This window comes from Anopheles gambiae, chromosome 2 (assembly GCF_943734735.2).
Source record: "Anopheles gambiae chromosome 2, idAnoGambNW_F1_1, whole genome shotgun sequence".
Lineage (NCBI taxonomy): Eukaryota > Metazoa > Arthropoda > Insecta > Diptera > Culicidae > Anopheles > Anopheles gambiae.
This window is the reverse complement of record NC_064601.1, coordinates 3,544,641-3,566,463: the sequence shown is the minus strand read 5'-3', so window position 1 is coordinate 3,566,463 and position 21,823 is coordinate 3,544,641. Positions and strand designations below refer to the sequence as shown.

The 21,823-nt window shown below is 45.8% G+C and overlaps 1 protein-coding gene across 10 annotated transcripts in view; it reads right to left on the bottom strand.

The window, feature by feature from the left end:
* The window catches only part of LOC1281812 (galactosylgalactosylxylosylprotein 3-beta-glucuronosyltransferase P), a 45,838-nt gene that overhangs the window by 3,034 nt on the left and 20,981 nt on the right, over positions 1-21,823 (bottom strand). For 5 of the 10 annotated variants that reach the window (XM_061649314.1, XM_061649311.1, XM_321775.6 and 2 more), the window contains 3 exons: positions 3,264-4,150; positions 629-851; positions 27-181 (listed from right to left, as the gene is read on the bottom strand). In XM_061649314.1, coding sequence (XP_061505298.1) covers positions 27-181; positions 629-851; positions 3,264-3,764 — 879 coding nt within the window. In that variant the 5' untranslated portion in view covers positions 3,765-4,150. Of the gene's footprint in view, positions 1-26; positions 182-628; positions 852-3,263; positions 4,151-4,224; positions 4,587-4,873; positions 5,171-21,823 lie in introns of those variants that run through there. The other 5 variants (XM_061649315.1, XM_061649318.1, XM_061649317.1 and 2 more) reach the window with 4 other exon arrangements.

Sequence of the window (21,823 nt, the reverse complement as noted above, 5' to 3'; positions counted from 1 at the left end):
CGTTACCCTGATTATTGCACGCTTACCTGTTCGAATAGCTTCAGATTGTACGTGTTGTCATCGTCGGCAAAGTATAGGGTTCCTTCTGTCGCGTTCGCCCTGATCCACTGTAGCGCTCGGTTTCGATTGGACACACCTCGTGGTTTGACCTTTTGCTTGCGATACTGGGCGGGCATAGGCGCTGTGTTGCAAGAACAAAGAAGGATAGGATTTAGGATTGATTTAATGTTCTATATGCTGTATCAAATTATATTCAGTCTCCAAAATGTCTCAAATTCCATGTGAAAAACTTCTTCAGAAGTTACTGTAGTTCTCCATAATGATCGTAAATTTCAATGGATCAATTTCATTGCTTGTTCGACGCGCCATCTAAGCTTCCCAGACTGTTCCAAACGGTACATTTCTAGTGTTCCATTTAAACAAGAATTTCAATAGGCACTATCAGTTCCTCACAACCAGCCCTATGAAAAAGAGCATCCTTACTATTCTAATTTGCCAGATCTGATGAACTTCTGGTGGTGCTGCTAAGTTAATCAGAATATATGTGAACGTGAACGCTTGTGGCTTGAACTATCCTCAAACTTCCATCCTTTCCTCTCATCCCCCGGAGATATACACATTCACCTACCGGCAAGCTGCACAAATGGCACACCGATCTCCTCCAGCAGCCGGGTAACGCTGGCAGTTCGGTTCTCCGAGTCCTCGACCACAATCCACAGGACGTTCTGTACGTGTTTCAGCGTGTAACCGAGGCGGGTAAGCTCCGGGATCTGTTCCGGCCGCCGGTACGTCGGGGTGATGATGTACAGCGGGGGCAGCTGCTTCGTGTCCACCGGAAATCGATACAGCACCTGCGAATGCATGCAAAAGAGAGGAGGACATCCATGAAACCATACCATACCTACGAACTACGGGCTGGAAGTTGTCTAATTGTCGGAAGGAAAGTTTGCCGTGCTGTTAATCAGCAATTTGTGTGAACGGTAGATTACGATGCCACGCTTGCTACTGCTGGGTGCGCACGCGATGCTGCTGCCAACACGTGCAAAAGTTTGATAATTTTTGAAACCGACCTAGATACTGGGCTGGGCGCGGGGAAAATTGTGTTTTCGAAAGCACATCCTGGAAGGGGACTTTTTAGATGAATAAATTATCGTTCAATTAATTTGATCAAAGGGATGGCTTCCTCGGTGAAATTCTACAGGATTCGGGGTGGTTTTTTTGAGGCACAAAATTAAATTGGAATGCCAGCAAGCAGGAGTAGCAGCAGTGAGCAACACCGGCGATTGGGTCATACAGGAAGCCCTAAAATGCAAACAAATAATTGGTCGGTGCTTTCAGTAATTTTTTGTTCCTGTTTTACAACTTCCAATCAATTAATGGATGGAACGCTTATCGAGATGTTGGTTTTAAAACACATACATTATTGAATGAAAGAAATGGTCCGTGCTTCCCGATAGCTCGATCGTCCTTGTCCGGAATCGTTACACGGTCCCCGTATGGTAGGAGAGCTCGACAGTTGTCATCGGTTTGACTTTCGACACGTCGCGCGAGGCAACGCTCAATTACTTATTCATGGAACTATTGCACATTTAGCCCGGAAATTTGTTATCCCAGTGGTGGTGTGATGTCTCCAAAGACTTGTCGCCCGTCAAATGTTCGCTGTCTGTTCGGTCCCATCTGGACGATACGGTCGCGCTAATGGAACGGAAAATGAAAGTACAAATGGAAAAAGGCTCCGGTGGCAGCTCGTTGCCTTCCATTAGCAAACGATGGTGTAGCATAATTTTGTAGTAGTGCCACCATACGGGAAGCAAAAAAGGAATGAGATGCGCTTAGATGAGATGTCCCTTGGCTACTCGGCGCAAACACGCGACATTCGACACAGCATTAAAGCCATCGGACAAAGCGTCGAAAGGACAAAGGACCGACAGCAAAATCAACACACCGTTGTTTACCAAGCATTTGCATCTTCGTTTCGTTCGAGCGGTTGATTCAAACTCCAATCAAACACCCAAACACCCACCACCACTCCCAGATGAAGGTGGTGCCAGGATGCGACCATGCAGAAGGAGAATAAATTTCCCAGGAGCCATGTAAAACAAAAACACCTTTACATGCCACCGTCGCCCTCGGTACGGTGAGTGAAATATTGTGCTGGTAATAAATTATAGATGCTACTACTACTACTACCGCACAGTAGTAGTATCTGCCATCAAGAGCGTAGGAGGATGGCGTTGTTTGGCGATTCGTTGGTATCCGACTAATCAAACCTTCCCCTCCTACCGCCGCGTGTGCTCCAGCGTTTACCGAGGACATCAACCAGGCAGAAGCGCTTGTAATTGCTGGCATGCAGCAGCAGCAGCAAACCACTCCAATACACGCTCGGCACGCTTCAAAGCGGCATCCAATTGAAACAACAACCACCGCCCGGACACACCAACGTACGGTACGTCACGGCATCCGGTGCATCATGCTTGCATGCTTCGGTCTGTTGGTGCATGTTTCGCTTCTTGTAGAGTGCATTCAATCGTGTACACGATTCTGGTAGCCGGAACCATCGCTTTTCCAGCCCAACCTCCCGGGATCTAGCAATCCATATGCAACCGATTACTTCCTGTTAGCGGACGGTTCTGTTCCTTTGAGTGCGGGATTGGTGAGCACGGGAGAAAGAAGCTAAACTCCGGTACAAACGCGTTTAATCCTGATGAACGATTTTCACCGAGAAGGAAAATGAAAATCAATCGATTTTGGGCGTATGAGGGGTGCATGGCCAGCAAGTCTAGCTGCACCGAACGACCAATCAAACGATCGATCGCAAAAACATCCATCATACACATGCACACGCGGCAGGGTGTAGTGCACTCGGACGCAAAACCAGAAAATACAATTTATTTGGCCCCGATTTGACAGATTCCGGGCGGAGTGGCTCGGGGAATTCTGAGCATGCATTTTCGATGTTGACGATGGTCCAAAAGTGCATTATATTAATTTGTTTTGGAACTTTGATTTGGAATGTTCGTGCTTTTTGGGTTGTTCGAACACAATTACATTACCAATATCAAAGAAAGGTGGAAGTGAAATTCTATCAATTACTTTAATTTTAAGTTTTTAATACATCCAGTTATTGAAGTACAATATGCTCAGTCATTTGCATATAGAAAAAAACGTATCCGGAATTCATTTTGATGTTCTTCCGAAGAATCATAGGAATCATAATTACATAAACACCTGTGATAGCTAACAATTTTGCATCGTGTACTTACATCTGAAGAACTTCCAGCTAGTATTCCGTTTGTGCTCGGCGCTGTCGGTACCACTTTCGCTGTTGTCGTTGTGGATGTTGTCCTTGCCGTAGTGGTGCTCGTGGTGGTCGTAGCTGAGGTACTCGTGGCGGACGAAGTCGACGATGAGCGATCGTTTAGCTTCTGCAGCATATCCTTAGAGTTGAGGCTCCTCGAACGGATCTTCTCTGCTCCAAGTGCCGGCTCCGAGTCGCCGTACAGCAGCTCCAGACCATCGTTGCCTTGCAGCGGTGCAGCGACCACATCCGGCAAATCGTCAACGGATCCGGACGATGCGGCCGCCGCATTGCTGACGAGGCTCGTGATAGAGCCCTGGTTCTGGCACACGATGAAGAAGATCGAGCTAACGAGCAGCATCAGATACAGTTTGTACGATCGCAGCATACTTGCAAATGGTAGGATATCCGTAAGCCGACGACAATGTGATTCCTTTTGCTTTACCGCTCGGTAATGCGTCTGCATCAATGCTCGAGATGAATGCTGCTGCGTGTTTGATATATCTTATCGTTTTTTGTTACTATAAACTATCTATGTAGCGTAATGGCAAGTAGTACACGCGAAACGTGCGACCCAGGGCGTGCGCCCTCTGGTGGTAAGCTATTTTTGTTAAACCTAACTACGTAGCAGTGGCACGCGCGAAGGCCGCTTGAAGCCACCGCTCATCGAGATATGATTGTGCAGACGGATGTGGTCGAATGTGATGGACGATGCTATCGCCGGCACCTGAATGCGTTCGCTGTCCTGCTGGAACGTGCTCGCGTCGATTGAATGTCAGTGCCATTTGTGAGCGTCACCAAGTAGCGAAGCACACCAACCGCCGAACGAAGCTCTCGCTGTTCTTCATTAATCTGCAACGATACACAAAAAAGATATTGATCGTTAACTTCCGTGACTTTGATGCTAATCTCTTTGCACTTAGTACAAACTGTTCTACTAATGCATTTCACTGTGTTAAAACACTTCCAGTGGCTCAGAGCAAACTCCTGCCAGAGTGTACAATTCGCTACGCTTATCGCATTGCTGATCACACGCACATGTATGGCGGTCGTCCGTATGTTGGAACTTCCGCCCTCACGACGACTAAGGCACCATCATCATCATCGCTTTAAGTTACTCAGAGGCTATCGCTGGGCTTCCCTTGGGCATACTTTCTGCTTGATGCGACTAACGAGACGGTAATTGTATGTAAATTTACCAACAGTTTCGTTCGTACTTTGCTTCCGACGTGACCGACCGCGCGGAGAATGAATATTTATCGTGCCTGAGAGATTGAAGAACCTAGAACCGCTTGGTTTGCTAGAGAAACGGACGGGTCGGAAATAGATGGTGTGTGTGTGTGTGTGTGTGTGTGGTATAAAACCGTATACTACTCGCAAACCAACCAGTCCAGTGGTTGATAAGAGTCACCATTCGCTGCTGAATACGATAAACATATCAACGAAGCTGCCATAGACCGCAATTCTTGCATGAAAGAATCTGTTCAATTGGCTCGGGTTTCTTCGAGTACAAAGTAAACTACCATTTCATGTTCATTTCGTAAAGTAAAGTAACCATAAGTAAAATGTACTCACTACTGAGTCGTTCGCCATCACCATTTCAGGCTGGATCTAAGACAAACAGAAGGTTTACTCCAATTCATTCGAGTTCCAGCTATACCAAATTTCCGGATGTGTTGCCCACCGGAACAAACAACCAACGAAGCTCTCGAAGGCATCCAAAAACATTCCAAAGTGAATTACAAAGTTTCAGCTTCCTTTATCCTTGGGACCATAATCGCTTGATCGGATTATGCGTCGCTTTCGAGTGAAGCTAGAGCTATCGTAGGGGGAAAAAGCCCCAAAATGCTCAAAAGAAGCGACGAAAGCATGCTGTAACGATTCACAAGCGAAAGAAGAAGTTATCAGCTAACGGTCTCCTACATATTCAATTCATATTTCGATTATTGAATGCAAAACAAAACAAAAAATATCCACAACAGCTTCGGACAGCTTGTGTTTCCAGCCTTGATTGGAGATCCGGAGTTCCGGTTTCATCTGGTTTTTTTCTGTTTGGAAGGACTTTTACTTTGCTTGCTCTGTTTTGAATGGTACATTTCATCAGCCAAAGAACATGACTCATATTTTATTCATTCGTTACGCGTATCACGTACTCTTGGTGACCTTGCTATCGCTTTATTTATCTACTTTCCACACCAAAGCCCCTTAAACTTCTTGCTTGCTGACGGATTTTCCACGAACATGTTGCCAAGCCTATGAGGGAATAAAAAGCGAACTCTCCATCGGAGATCATTCAGCATTACTGTAGATTTCTCATCAATGTCGGCTACTGCTTCCTAGGCTAATGGTTTCCCTGCGTCGAACTTTTCCAGTTCGTTGACCATTTTTGCACATTTCATTTCACTTCCAATACGAAACACGACTATCGTGTCAGCCGTCGTTTTTCCTCATCGGGTTTCCTCATCACACACAGTTTCATTCAACATTCGAGCAATGGTTGGCTCGTTGAAAAATAGCGTTTTACTCGGCAAATGGTTAATGAGAAAACACTTTGTGTCAATTTTTGTAGACCTATTGAGTATGTCAATGAGTCGAACATAATGTGCTAATGCTGGGTTGCATATCAGCCTGCCGATGGATCTGTGTTCGTGGTACAGATGAAAGGTTAAGCACTTTGCTGATGATGATTGTTCGACATTAGAGCGAAAAGAACAGAATTCATATCATTAGTGTGTGTACTCGTTTTCAGTTAAGAAATTCGGCAAAACCTTTGCATATAAAAATAGAATCATCAGCAACCTTTAATGTATGGAACCATCCAGAAGAAATCAGAACAAAAGCATAGCAATAAGACTCCAACTGCGTCTCACACAACGTGATTATTTAATTGCCTTTCTTTTATGAATGACATCATTACCGCATAACAACCCGTCACCAATTTCCCAAAATACACACTGACGGAAATGCCACCCCGCCATTCATCGGAAAACCCAACTGTCACATAATCGGCCACGGCAACACAACGCTCACGCACATTATTGTCGCGATCATCATCATCATCATGCAGTGGCCGGAAAGTGCTCTTCTCTGCAGCAACACCGCAGCATCCGGTAACCCACAGCGCGGCCATCGTAAACCGGAAACGCTTTGGCCTACACCTAGTTTTGCGTGGAAAAATCAAAACATCATCGACCGGCATAAGTTGGCCCGTTTCCGGCCACCGTGCACCGCGAACTGGAGCAACGGGGGCGAACAGACAACGGACAGACGGATATACAACAAAAACTTTTCGCTACACAGTCTCCCACACACACACACACCCAAGTCTCGCACACATGTGCGGTGAAAACAGTTCCACACCAAAACCGGTGCCGTATAAATCACGGAACGTGGTGGGCCGAATGCCGGTCGAGCAAATGTTGGCGCGGCAACCGAGATGCTTAATTTATGTTGCACATAGCCCCGAGACCCGCAGCGACAGTGTTTGCGGTTATGTTTGATTGCATGCTCGCTGCCCCTTGCCGCCCAAGTCCGAGAAGTGCATCAGCATAGCAACGAGCGTCCAACGGAAGACGACATTGTTCCGATTGTGTGTTTTATTTTTCACCACCGCCCTTGTTGCGAAATCAGCAGCGAATGCTGTGCATCCCACTCCCGCGAGTTCACGCCCACAACCCACAACCGACCGCGACTGTCTGCACTGTCCGAAACAATCAAAACCAGTACGCCACACTAGAGGCCAGCTTGCCTAAATGGCTGCGCCTCTGCCGACGAAAATGGTCACACTCCGCACCGCGGGACAGGGCCACCGAGTGGAGAGTGTTTCATAATTAAGTGAAAATCATTTCATTAGCATAAATCAATAGTTTAGAATCGGAAACTCGGTACGGTACTCCCCGGAGCTGGGGTGGTGACTTTGGTGTAGTGGGCGGCCGAATTGATTAAACAACGTTTGTCAAAACCCTGGCGTTCTGGCCCGGCACTGTGTGGGACACGAACAGGGCAGAGCTGGGTTGCCCGTGTGCCAAAACAAACAGCATAAATTGTACCTTTCGGTGGTGTTTTCTTTTTATCGGCCATTCTGATCTACGGAAATGTTTTACTCTCTTCGGTACTGACGTACCCTGGCGCATCCTTTTGCTTTCATTCTGTTGGGAGACTGATAATGATTTATTGGTATAACAACGGTAAGAAAATATTAAAATGTGGAATATCAAGGTTCACAAAGTAAATTTACATTTAACATTGCTTTGCTACACGCTCCACGGCATTATAGAAATATCAGCTTAACCAACCCTCATTTTTCATTTTTTCCATACATTTTCCAATAACTAAACAACTTTAATCGTAGCCTTAATAATTAAACCTCAACAATTAGTAGGCTGTGTACACAGTTCATTACTATTTGTCCTTGCCAGGGGGTTATTAAATGGAAGTTAACCGCTTTTTACGGAGCCTAATTTTGTTAATACTTTGCCATTTATTTACGCAACACGGCCACAAAGCCACGGCACGACCGTGCCCTCAACCAAATTGGGAGCAATGCTGTAGGCGGCGCTCTGGAATGCCATCCCATGAAAAGCTAACCCACCGGGAAGCTTCCCATCGGAGGTTTGAGATTTTTTTGTTCGCTCACTTATTCCCCACAAACGCGAACGCTCTCTCATACATAATTCAACCATATTCCCGTAAACCCTGATACGGCGGGCTACAGCATCACCGTTACGAGCATCACCTTCTTTCTGGGCTTCAGCTCATCACACTTCACCTCAGCTCCACCTGGTTCAGGCTTGTCACTGCGGTTGGGCCAAACGCCACAGCAAGAAGAGCGGAGCATCATCGTTGGCAAAATTTCATATTATATGGCAACATTATTTATTCCTTCCTTCATCGCCGTGCCGTTATCATCCCAGATCCACCCGGTGCCGTACCGCGGCAAGTGGGCTTTGTAAAATTAGACTTAATGAACGGAAAATTACGCCCGGCGCTGAACTTTTTTTCCCCAGTGTGCCCCAGAGTGCGCCCCGTTGCTCCAATGAAGCAATGTAATCCACCAATTTTACCGACCGTGCTGTGTCGTGATCATATTTTCCGATGCCCATGGTTGGGTGGTGGCGGTGAAAATCCGTTCGATTTTGCAAGCCTTCAGCAACAGAAATCCGTACGGACCTGGGTATCCAGTGCGGTTTTTTAAAGACATTCCAAGAACGTGCGCTTTTGTGCCATCCATTATCATCATCATCAACATCATGGCTGATAGTCGAGTGATAGATTAGATGAACGTAAAAGATTTTCTACCCAATAAGGTTTCACTGTGATAGGGAAACTGCACCCAGAGTTTCATAAATTCGTTATGACGGTTTAATTAAAATACTCCAATTAATTTGGGATTATTATTGAGATGAGATGAGGGTGACGTTTGTTCAGCATGGGGAATAGGTAAACATATAAATGGGTAAATGTTGTTGCCGTTTTCGCACTAGTTCGCTGAGGTTATTTACCATGTTCCAACGCATTTTATATTAGAAAACTCCTTATCGGTTTACTTGATATGCTGTTAATTAGACCTAAATGTGTTCTCATTATTCGTTATTCGTCATTATTACAACTTACAAAGCTTATTTGATGAACAAACAAACCCATTCATTCTAAGCTACTCGAAACGGCACCACAAATCACCCACTGACAGTCATTAGCCTGCCGACGAAGCAGTTCCGGACGTGATGAACCGAAAGTTCGTACCCACTGTAGGGCTTGCACATGCTTGCGGGAAAAAAATGCTCACCCATGGTAGAAAGTCTCGTTGACGCGTCCATCAACGAGCGGACACGGACACGGAGACCATTAATCTTGCAACACAATCGCAACCGATCGGGAATGGCACGCGAACGAACGCGAGACAATACGCATGACGTCGACAACTGTCAAGTGTCCGGTTGCCACTAGCGTGATGGATACGGTTCAGGTTGACAGTCCGAGGCGTAGTGGTACGATACGAAAGCATAGTAGCTGCCGGGGATGATGCATGTACCGAAATGCATTAGTCCATCAGAATGCACCGGGTTAGCGTATTATGCAGATCATCCATGTGGGAAGTTACGACCTTCTGGGTAGCACGTCGGCACCCCGGTAGCGTCAGATCCGGTCGAATGAGTGAATGGCGACAGCTGGTTCTGATCTCATGTTACAGATGATAACTTCATAATGCACTCGACCACCAGTGGGGATGGTAGAATTCTGTAGGTACTCCAGTAGTCGGTTGCATTTTTTCTAGACTGGGTTGAAATGAAACGGCCGACGAAGCTGTAGAATGCCGATAGTATCTAATTATAGTAGCGTCTAGGCACTAGTCAACCCAGTGCTTGGAGCAGAGAATAACCACTCATCGAAATAGGAAAAGGGCAATCACGGTTGCAACATAAATGAAACGACGTTTCTCAATGACTGAGCAGATTCGAGCATAGAAAAACGCTCTGATTTTGAAATCATACCACGTCTGTATGAGTTGCGAGTTCCCAGGAACAGTAAAATATCAGCCAGCTGCTTTTATTTTAATCACAGCTTCACGCCCTTCCAACCAGAAAGAGCGTCTGTTGGCGTAGTGTTACATATTGCACGCCTTTTTTACCCACTTCCGCAGCGAGCTACTCAACGTTTCCTGGAATGTCTGGACGTGGATGTGCAGCTTCCGTCTTCCGCTGGAGCATTGCGAAAACGCAATTTTGTCGCTACGGAACGGGGGTACACGTGATTGCAGAAAACTCTTGGAGCCGGCATCTTGGACCGGGAGGGAAAACAATGTGCAACTTACTTTTGCAGCTGCTGGCCGATATGAATTTTTCCCCAAACCCAGCGTGATATAACAAAGCGACCACTGCACACGATTACCCGCTCCAGTGTGCAAGCAACCAGCAACAACCCACCAGAAGTGAAGATGCACGATGCAGTCGTAAAAAGTGTCGTCCATACCGACAAAGCGAAACGTGACCGCGTTTCACTCTGCGTCCCACACAAAGCGACCGCCTGTGTTTTCCCCGGTGCCTGTGCAATATCCTTTAACGATGCTCGCGCTGTATTTCTTTTCGGTTTCATTTTTCACATTGGAAAGACCATTCATAAAACATGTCACAGCCCTGCGCACCAGGTGACATCGTACGTTGTGCGGGAGAGTTTGTTGTCGGGTATGGGGGATTCTTTTTTGTACCAAACAAGGCGCTCCTTTAACTACCAAACATGGCTCTACGTTACCAGATTGTCACCGAGATCAGAACTGGCGACGGGTCGTCCACATACGCCCGGATATTGAAGCCATTAGCAACCCGTTGCAGCACCCCAGGCACCCCAGGCTGCACAGGCCACTTCGCGACATTCTACGTATTTTCTTGATGGAAAAGTTGTCGCTCCCATCCCACCCAGACCTAGACGACCAGTCGACAGTCGCGATTCAGAAGTCGTCTGCACGGTCGCCAGATGCAGATCCGAACACGATGCATCGTACGGTGGCAAACTGCAGACGGCGTCTGGATGGTGCGGTAGAGCATACACGAAACCGCACGGTGCATGCCCGCCTGAGGTGGGAAAATATATGGCAAATCATAAATTATGTACCACCGGGAAGTATCCGAGTGAGATTCCATAAAAAGGACCGGGTATGTAAAGAAGCCGACACTAGTTTCAGGATGGGTTTTATTAGATTATGTTTTAGATCGTCCGTGTGATGCTACCATGTGCCCGATAGATGGAAGAAACAGGAAATATGAAAATGCAAATCATCGACCGTCAAAAATGGAGAGGTTTAATTTTAGCCGTGTTTGGGTCTTCCGGGATGCTTTGTGGTTCGTACAGGGGAATCCATTGAGATTTTTTTTCTTACTGATTCAAAACCATAGAATAGTTTACAAAAGATGTGCTGAAAGAAAACCTCTCCCAATAATCTTTTACAAACAGCAAACACTAACCAATTCCATGAAACCTGACAATTAGTGACGGAAATAGAACTATCCTGTCCTGGGAGCAAGTGTCTTTCAAACGAGCTAAACTCCGCTGGGCATTGTGCGCTTTTCGTCTGCCAAAATGTTGGATACCAGTCCCTACAGAGTCTGACGCAATGTTCTCGTTTATGGGACCTCCAGCAGCAACCAACGGCACCATTTCGCTAACAGCATTCATGCAGCACTGGGAAACGTTCTGCTCACTTTTTACAGATCAGCAATGTAACGGAAAAACTACCGAATGGTACGTGACTGGAACACTGACGCCATGCCGGTGCTTCATGGGACCAAAAAATGAACGAACGAAATGTGAATGAAAAACATCGAGCAAACTAGAGCTGCGGCCAATCTTTCCTAGAACATCCGTAGACCATCGTGGAATAGCATCAAGCGCCTAGGGTACCTTTTAATAAAGGTGTGCAGTAAACCGTTATCATCTACTAGAACGAAACGATAACCAGCAACTGATAAGAAAAACACTTTTAAACAAGAAACAAAAACATGCACAGTTTTCCCTGGAGGCATCCCAACCGATGTCTGCGCCATCCTTTGAGACTACCTTTTGAACTATAGTTAAATAAACTCGTTAATTTATAATCATCATCCTATCGAACCAAATGAAACTTTGCGGTATGATTCAGGTGAAAGTCATGGTTTGCACAAGCCGAAACCACTTTTCCAGTTTTCCGACAGAAGCACTTTGTTTTGGTGAATAAATAAACATGTAGCATATGGCAAATATTTACCACAAGTATCCCACGGGAAGCAATCCTCATGGTCAGCAAAGACTGCCAGGTGCTCCAGGTGTGTCGTGCAAGGTGCAAAGGTTTTGCGCTCAAGTCTTCGTTCCAAGAAACGCACCGACAGCCAGGGCAACAATTCTATTTCAAGACAATTCCATTCCAACCGGTAAGTACCAATTAATTAAATATAATAGACAGGTTCTCGTTCTGGCGTAACGAATGTGAGGGCTCACTCAAACGATACGTACTTGAGGTGGAAAAATTAGATCGATCGAGCTTACTGAGGGATGCCCTTTATGGTGATCTGGACGTTAAAGCAGTGAGCTGTTGTGGTATCATCCAGAGCTCCTAGATTGAAGATTAGCCGATGTAAGCGAATGGAATCGGTACGGTTTAGTTGTGAAGAAAGCTTTTTCTTACAGCAAATTTTCTTCTTCGTATGGAAGCTTACAATGTTCAGCTTCTGCAGTTCTTACCAAAGCATCCGGACGTTGTCGCTTCCCAACATCTGGAACGCAACAGAAACTGCATGAGCTGGAACGTAGAAAGCTTCGAGAGACACAATGCTTTACGAAACGGTCAGCTCATCGGTCGGTCATTTATCATTGGATGATATTCGATCTCTATCCTGGTCTGGACAGAAAAAGATGTGTCGCATACGAACCACAATCCCTATCAGAAAGCCCTCTGCACCAATTGAGCGAACAGGATAGTGTACGAAGGTGGAATGTTTAATTAGATCGCACGGTTAAGGGATGGCAGTGGTATAACATCGAGGAGCGAGGTGCTTTCAACTAGCCAAGCTTCTAGTTATCCCTTACCATCCATTCCAGGCATCCATAAATCAATTAATCCATTCCGGACTCAAACACCAGCACTATTTGTTGGCGGCACAATGTGAACTCGAAAGCTCCGTTGCGCAGTAAATGTACTACGGCGGAGGCCCCTTTCACGACCTCTTCTCTCCAGCTTCAGCACATTGGGTGTCACCATGTGGGGTGCGAAGCATACCTCACCAGCTTCCCTTCCCACCCATCTGAACAAAACGTCAATGCGGCAGTTTCTTCCGGATCGTCCGACCGGTCCCTTTCACGCGAGGGTAAGCAACACGCAACAGTGAGACCGTCGTGTGGGATGCTGCGACAGGAGCAACTTGTTGCTTGCGAGCATCTGCAGCAATTTCCAATCCCCATCGTATGCGGCTCGTTATCGCCTAACGACCTAGATTTGCGAAATGTGTGGCCGCCAGGCCTATCGGTCCTAGGGCTGCTATCATACACGTGAAACAGTACATTGCAAAAGATGAGATCCCATGCCAAAGCAAGATGTAAATTAAAGAGAATGGAGCCTAATATTTTGACGTTTCATTTCATCGTTGAATGCGATATCAACTTGTGCTATCGACGGCTCACATCTTTACCCAAGGTATGGAAAATAGATTTAGATAACTACCGATTCTCACGATGCGTACCACACTGTGCGCGCTCCAGTCGTACGCAGGAAGAAGGTCAAACCCTAGCAAACCCCGGTGGCGGCAAACTAAAACCGGAAACATCCAATGATGATAAAATTCAATGCTATATAGGCACCAGTATCAGCAGCAATAGCTAGTGTCTAGGCAGCGGTACGCATGTACGCGAGCGATTGTCTTTGATTTACAACCGTTTCATGCTCTGTATGTAAGTATGCATACGATAAAAGGAGATCAAACCGTCGCAAAGCACCATTTTATTTAGTTCTTGTTCAATTGCAAACGCGTGACAGAGCTAGTGAATTTGATCTTATTATCTGGAGGGACAACATTACAGTTACGTTTGTTTAAAATTTGTTTTAAGCTATTATATATTCCAAACATCTGATGCACCACTCAAGAACAGCTCTGTCCAAAATGTTGGATAACTTTAACCGCCTCAAGATTAGATTTCTGTAAATTAAATATGCTTCCGGCTTTTTTAACATACCTAGGCGTTGCTGCAGTAATGGCACATGTGTCGCAATTCCATCCCGCACGATAATGCGATGCAGATGGTTTCTGCCCGACTCTCGACAGCAAATTGCTTCTTGATGGACACCGCGTGTGTAATCTTCACCCGATCCCATCGGTCGTTCCCATTATCACCCGTTCCACCCCAGGATAAAATGACGTTACATTTTCAAACGAAAACGAAGTTCAAGTTCAATTTCTGATGCCTCTTTCGTTGCTAGCGGGCCGAGGTTTCGGCGGCAACGAGCTGAACCGCACGAGAAGAATCGTTAACTGAAGGCTTACCATCAAATTACCATAATATAATATCGTCTCGTATTGCGCAAAACCTCATCTAAGACCCACATACACACAAACACACACACACACACATACATGTATGATTTCCAATGCAGACGGAAACGACGACAACGGCGCCACAGCATAAAGCGACATCACTTTCCGCGTCCCGCTTTATGTAGACGCCAAAAATCGTGCAATAGACGGGTGAACCTTAGAGCGAGAGAGAGAGAGAAAGCAACACAAAAACGCAAACCACCAAAGAACAAGAGAGCATGGAGATATGTTTTGCCTGATAAACTCGAGCCAGCACACGAAACGCTTCTACCGAACAGGGAGCAGCAGCAGCAGCAAAAACTCATTCTACCAGCAGTTCCTTCTTTTAATGCAACCCAAAGAAAAGGCAGCAACTGAACCACGGAAGTTGGTTTCAACTGCACGCCAACGCCGATAGCATCGGAATCTGAGGGACCGAGCACCATACACTGTTTGCATTTTCGGCATGGAAATTGTGCAATCAGTTTACAGCTTCCTTCTGCTTCGTTCGCTTCATGGTGTATCACGAAATGTGGCTGAGCGGACCTTTTTTTTGTTGCTCTTGTGTTGTTAACGGGGTGCAGACCAACACCACCGACCTACCCTGAGCGTGCTAGAATAGAATGCGCGATTTTTTAAGCGAATAAAACCAGCCTTCCCCGCTTGCCCAGGCCGATGATGATGTTGAAGTAGATCATCGTGGAGCATTTGGGTATTTTTTATTTGTTCTTTCCTCCGAAATGCGATGAGGGTACGGTGAACGAAAAGTTGAAAATCAAATTTCTGCAGCTCCACTAACAGCAATTCAATCAAACGACGCGTTTCTTTTTCTTCAGTTTCGGGAATGGGCAATTGAGGGTGGCCAAGGCGAATCCGTCGGATCCCGGAAAATCCATATTATCTTTTGCAGTGCTGTTTTACGGCTCTAGAAGATCGCTTAGATAAGGAAAGGTGCAAGGAACAGTGTGTTTAGATTACGAATACCGATTCATCGGAACAGAGGCTTCATCGCTATCTGTGAACAATTCTCAATAATACATTTTTCTTGTAAATGGAATCTTTCCGGTATGTCTGGATGCGAGAGTAGACCGTGTTTGCTCATAGCGTATTTGAAAAAGTATGTACTACAAACGTTATTGTTTATTACAGAAACTCTTACACCTGCAGCATAGTATAACTAGATCAGAGAAACAATGTTGAAGTAATTTTGAAGATCCTGCTTGAGGACCAAACATTTCGGATCCTACCGAACATAATAATGCTGAAAAGAGACCTTGGGAAAGACCTTAACAGTTCGCTTGTTTGCTTAAAATTTATTCACATCTGCCTCTTTTGTTCTTATGCTCTTATGTCATGTACTTCTACTGCGTACTCCGGTTACCTTTCGGAAAGTTATAACTGAATGTATATACAACATTTTTACATAAAAAGCTAAAGAAACTTCATCACCAGTGACTAGCGACAGTATGGAGGGAAACCAAACAAATATATGATGTTACGCACCAACCTCAAGCACCAAGTCTTCGGTGAATGCTCAAGAGTGTTACATTTCTGCAAAACTTTTAAGGTCTTGCAATTTTGTTATACATGGGCTGGTCACGTGATCAATGCGGCCAAAAAGGAAAGTTTCCTAGCTTCCCAAAAGAACCTCTGGTTGGTAAAACTAAAACAAAGAACACACATATAGAAATTTATGAAAGCGGCATGGTTTCAGTGTAAGAAAATACAGCAACACAAAAAAGCCTTCCATTAGTGCTCTACATGCGGTACTACACCCTTTCGAAAGTGAGCAGCATCCCTCCTGGGTGCCGGAACACCGGCTCTAATTCACTCAACTACAGCGGTACGACAAAGTTCATCTTATTAAGAGCTGTGTACCATTTCTTCCCGTTGCACATATGCCCAGCCACGTATGAAATTCAATTTCCTTGTACCAAGCTCCACATGACAGCCCCGGAGCATTTCAGCGCGCAGTTCCGTCACGAAACATCACTTGTACATTTACGCTTCCGTGTGGAAAATCTTCGCTGCATTGTGTAGCGGGGCACTCACTAGCTAGATTAATATCTTAAAATCAAGCATTTCAGACTGATTCGTAACTAGGGTGAGCTGCGAGCTTCACGCTGAAGAGTGTAAATGCTAATCAGCGCTTGGCGATATCCTGGGCAAAAGTTGCTCCACCGAAGAGGGATGAACTGATTAATATCCATAAATTTACGTCCGTATTGGACTATTCTTCCTCCACCGTTCGGTGTGCTTTTCCTTGGCAGCTGAATAGAGCGGAAATTTTACAGGCAATAGGAACACCCAACTCCATGCCGGTAGACGGCACAGTTGAAGCAATTCATACCATAATAGTTCACACTAAAATGCAAATAACGCAGTTGTGCAACGTGGTCTGTGGCTTTGCAGATCGGCTGGTTGTTAAGCGAAATTGAAATGAAACACACGCGCACAAATATTCTGGCATGCGAACACAGTAAGAATGAAAACATTCCACAATTACGGAGGAAAAGAAATGATGTTGCTCTGAATGTAGAGTCATTCCGTTTACTTTCCGGCTCCTTTTTTTACTAGCTCCATCTTATCGTTACAAACACCGTCAAGTGATGTTTTCGTGATTCGTTTTGGGTACAAGCGAACTAAAAAACATCATTACCAGGGCGACTTCTTAAGGATATACAAAACGCCGGTACCTTGAGAACGAGCTCCAGCTCCAACGCTTCTCTCCTTCTCCGTACTGTACTTATGTGTCCATTGCAGCACGGTGGCGGAGAAACACTCGTACACATTTTAAGGACCGGATTTCAAATTATTTCATCCCTGGTAAAATTGTGCAAACGATGAAGAAGGAAAATGCAAATTCTCGCCCCAAGTGTCGACCAAAGTGGAGGCCTGTTGTGGACTCTTCCACCCAGAAACTACTGACAGTTGGAGAATTACTTATTCAGCTTGCTATGCACTAGAATTTACCGAGGAATACATTTAAATGGAGAGAAAAGGTTCGTTTCTTCAGGACGAAGGAAACGGTAAATATATCACGTTTATCACCCAGGAAGGATTTCATCGTTTCTTATTTATGTTAGGCCAGGAAATGTGACACAGCAAAGTCTTTTTATTGAATTTATCATTAAAAAATGTACGAAAGCAAAAGCTTCAAACGAACCCAACCACCAACGAACTGTGCACCATCAATCGTCTAACAGCATTGATCGTTGAAGCGAAATCAATCAAACTACGAAAGTGGTACGAAAGAAGAAAGAGTTTCTCGTGTCTTGGCTGCTCTGTACAAGGAGTCGCACTGTGCGCAAGGGCGTTTTCGTGCGTTCCATTTCGTTGTAGACTCATTTTCTCGAGAGCATCCTGCCCCTTGCAACGAACAAGGCCATCCGCCGAAAGGAAAGTGAAAATTCAATTTAAAAGTCATCATTCACAAGGCATAAGACCTTTTTGCGCTCATTCGGTAAAATGAAGAAGTTTGTCTTGTGCGTAGTCTGGTGGCTTAACGAGAAGATGGGGTACGTTATTTCCATGCAATTGTTTGAAAAGACCGTAATAAAATGTCAGAAGTCGTGTGATGTGCAGATTATATAACTCAAATATCACATTCAAAACAAGCAGCAAGATGCCGAAGGTTGAATATTTAAAGTTGTTGTACAAACAAAAATTCCTAACACAAGTAATTTTGTGATCTATCTGACATAATTAGCTAATGCCCTGGAGCGTTACCGTGATCACTAATATCGTAAGTTAATCAACTCTTCAACCAATTTCATCCAATCACGCTAAAACCCCCTCTCAGCAGCAAGTGTGCCGTGCGATAGCTTCCGGGCAGCTTCGAGTTCCGTCAAAGCCGTACTCTTCACCGATCGGACAGGATTTATCACATTCCCGAATCGCGGCAGCCCAGGAACGTAAGGATACAGGGCTGCGGTAAAAGCAATTTTCTTCGATAGCGAACCGATACCGTACCGTTCCGAGCCTGCCGAAGGCTTGTCCTGTTCGACTGCGTATCGATTTCATAGCAACAGTCTCGCTCAACCGAAACGGTCTATCTTCTGATTCGCACCCGGTGAAGGTGCAATTTCTCGGAAATATTGGTTACGTACTCACCAAAAAAACCGCAAACTTGTCGGTTGGAAAGGAAGCGACCAGCTCCAGCGCTGGGTGTTGAAGCAGCGAATCGAATTCAGTCGGTAAAGTTTCCGCACTTCACGGTACGAGCACTTCCTTTCGCATCGTTTTCTAAACTGTAACCCTATAACGCACGTACGGATAGACGTTCCTTGGAGCAAGAGCTTGCGTAAAGTTTGAACAAGATTGAACTGCTCCGGAGTGGTTGATGGACATCCATAAGAGATTCGCTTGAATTCAAAGTTTCACTGGCGTAGTTCAACCGTTCCAATGCAAAATTCTTTGAACAGACAATTTCGAACTGGAATGGTTGATTATCCACATTAGCCTCAGATCAATGTACAACTATTTGGGATGCTAGCTCCACTCTACTTAGTTACTGGCAGCTTTGAAGAAGAAAATACAGCCACAATACCCATTGAGTAGAATTTCGAATGATACTCAGAACACTACCTCCACCGTGAAGCATCCTCCCATAGTGTTTGATTTCACTGAGGCAACTCGGCTTTCGATGCGTGTAAACCTTGAGCAACAAAGAGCTACATATCGGCTACGTGCCATTCTACCAAACACCTGATCCCATAGCTTCGTGACCCGAAACATGCTCCACTTGCTTGCCTTCTCCCGACATTGGCACATTCCGAATGGTTCGAAGAATCTCCTTCAGAACTCTTTTGTGTGGTTTTTCTCAAAAAAAAAAAGATCCATGTGCTGGGAGAAAGCACCCGATAAAAGTCAAATGAAAGCGCAGCCTGTGCATTCCAAAGCTTGGCTTGGTTGGGTGGAGTTTGCAGGCTGTTGAAATCTGCAGACCGTACAGACAGAAAGACAGTCAGACAGAAGAACTAGCAAACTGACAAATATTCAGTCTTTCAGGGAATGTGAGACTGCCAGGTACGCGAAATATAACCCGAACAAACACTGCCCCTCTCACCTCCCCAACTGGGCCACATGTCCCAGGGTTAGGGGGGGGGAGGGACTTTCCACCACTGTAGCGTTGTATTAAGAAAGCTCTATTTCTACACGATGTTTGCGCTCCCATCTAATCGTCCGTACATGCGAAAGAGAGGGTGAAATGGCTGCATTGGCTTTTATACGTGTGCCGCCTTCACCGAACGTGGCCAACACAAACATGGCCTCCGGAAAAGTGCAAAGGCTACAATGCCATACACACGACAAATGAGTGAAGGTTTTCCAACCCAGAGTTTCTCGCCCTCCCTTCTCATCCGCTGCTCCATTCCGGCCTATCACACACCCATGTGCTCGGAAAACGTTTGCCCGTCCCTGAGCAAAAGCACCAGCACCAGCACCTGCACGAATAGGCTCTTGTTGCTCTTTGCTCTTCTTGCACCCCTTTTCCCGTGGTACTGGTGGTTTGTGCGCAACCTTTTCACCGAAAAGCGATGAACGGCGGCTTCATCTACCGGAAAAATGGAATGCTAACACTCGGCGGAGAGCCGCTTCTTGGCGTGCAATTTTCACAACTTGCTGCAATAGTTCCGGTTCTAGCGCCTACGTTCACATACGAGAACGTTCAAGTAGCAACGCGTACCCTACCCTGGCACACGAAGTGGCCGTTTGTTCTTGAACTTTAACAGTTTGTCTCTCCACATAACCCTGACAACGGCAAGCGGTCACGGCCGTTCGTACTGCACTACGAAGTACCAAAGGCAGCTGCTACACACGAGAAATTAAGAAATATTGACATGGTTACAAAATATGTTCCTCCTCCTGGTAAAGAACTTCACCTTTAACCGATGGGCGAAAAATCTTTCAATCTTAGGGTGTGAATTCGTTTGAATTTAGCATCTTCAATCTTGGGATTTTTAAACACTACCGAAAATACTCAAATAACCGACTCAATATGTAAAGCGACTTGTGCTCGTTTGCATTCCAACAACGATTGATACAACCTCTAGAAAATGTCTTAAAGTAACAACACAGCATACCTACCACCCACCACACAATGGTCGTAAAAGTAATCAACTTCATTCGCAATTATGTGCCGCGGCACGTGGTTCATTTGCGTGCGAAAGCGTCGGCGAGGACTTGAATCGTTGAAGAGGCGCAAATGTAATCAAGACACCGGCAAGGCCCGCCGCCGCCCATTGCTCTGTCGCCAACTCACCCAATGTAGAAAATGCCCGACTAGAAGCAGTGACGTGAGTGGCTCCAAAACTTTGCTGCCTTCAAGCCGGCATCTTCTCGACATCTTCGCGTGGCAAAAGTTCCTCCAAAGTGCTGACGTTCGATGAAGCGAATCGTAAACCCGACGCATCTCGAGTCACCGCAATGGATTCCGACTTTCGGGCAGACAATTTTATTGTGCCGATTATGGTGACTTTAGCTCGCTGTCTACTCAACGCAAACTTCTCCGGCCGGTTCCTGACAGCTCCGACATCATACTGCACTGCAACAATCCAGCTACCAGGCAGGAACGAAATGGAGAACGGTAAAACAATTGAGCAAAGCTGAAGCAGCTACTGCCGACAAACTCGGCATGAAAGCCTTGCCGCCAACCATCGTCATGATTGTTGCCGGTTAATGTTGGAAGGATGGAGAAGGGAATGGGTTCCTCCATCCTGATGGCTAGATTGCCATCCGAATCGAATGTTAAAAAAACAGCCCACACACACACACTACATCATCGAGCCTCCGAATGCCGCAGAAATGTGACTCAGTACGAACCAATTTCGAATTTATTACTTCCTTCGCTTCCGGCAAAGTTTTGGAGCGGACGAGTTCGCCAACAGCCCTCTCCAGCACCTGTCAGCCGCCACGCGGCTCTCGTGACAAAGAGCAGAGCTCCAATGGATCGGCCGTCGTCCGGAGGCGATCATTTATCTCGGATGCCTGCATTCATGGACAAACTAATTTCGCCGGCTTTTTGCCGAAACTTGATGTGCCCTACCCCTATGGCCGTTTAGTGTGACAAACTTTCAACAGCGATGCAGCACGGAAAACGGCCCCGAGTGGGAATTAGGCACTCCACCAGGCACCAGGATTGAGTTAACTCTCTACATTCCTACCGATAAATGATCTTGAGAAATTTACCATTCAACAACGAGTTTTATTACCCTCTGGCGGGTTTATCCGGCCTACGATCTACATTAATGTGATTGAATAAATTTGGTGCCAACGTGCCGAAAGCGGTTGCTGCTCCGGTAAGTTTTCTGGGTCACATTCCCATGCCCGACACTACGTGCCCGCTGCCGTTGGAACAATGTTCCGCATTCTTCGCGTCTTGTTTCTTCTACTATTTCACTGCTAATCTAGACACTCCGGGAAAGCTCTCAGCTCCATCATACTTTGTCATTACTGTTCTCAAGAATTCCAACTGGTGGCCACCATACGAACA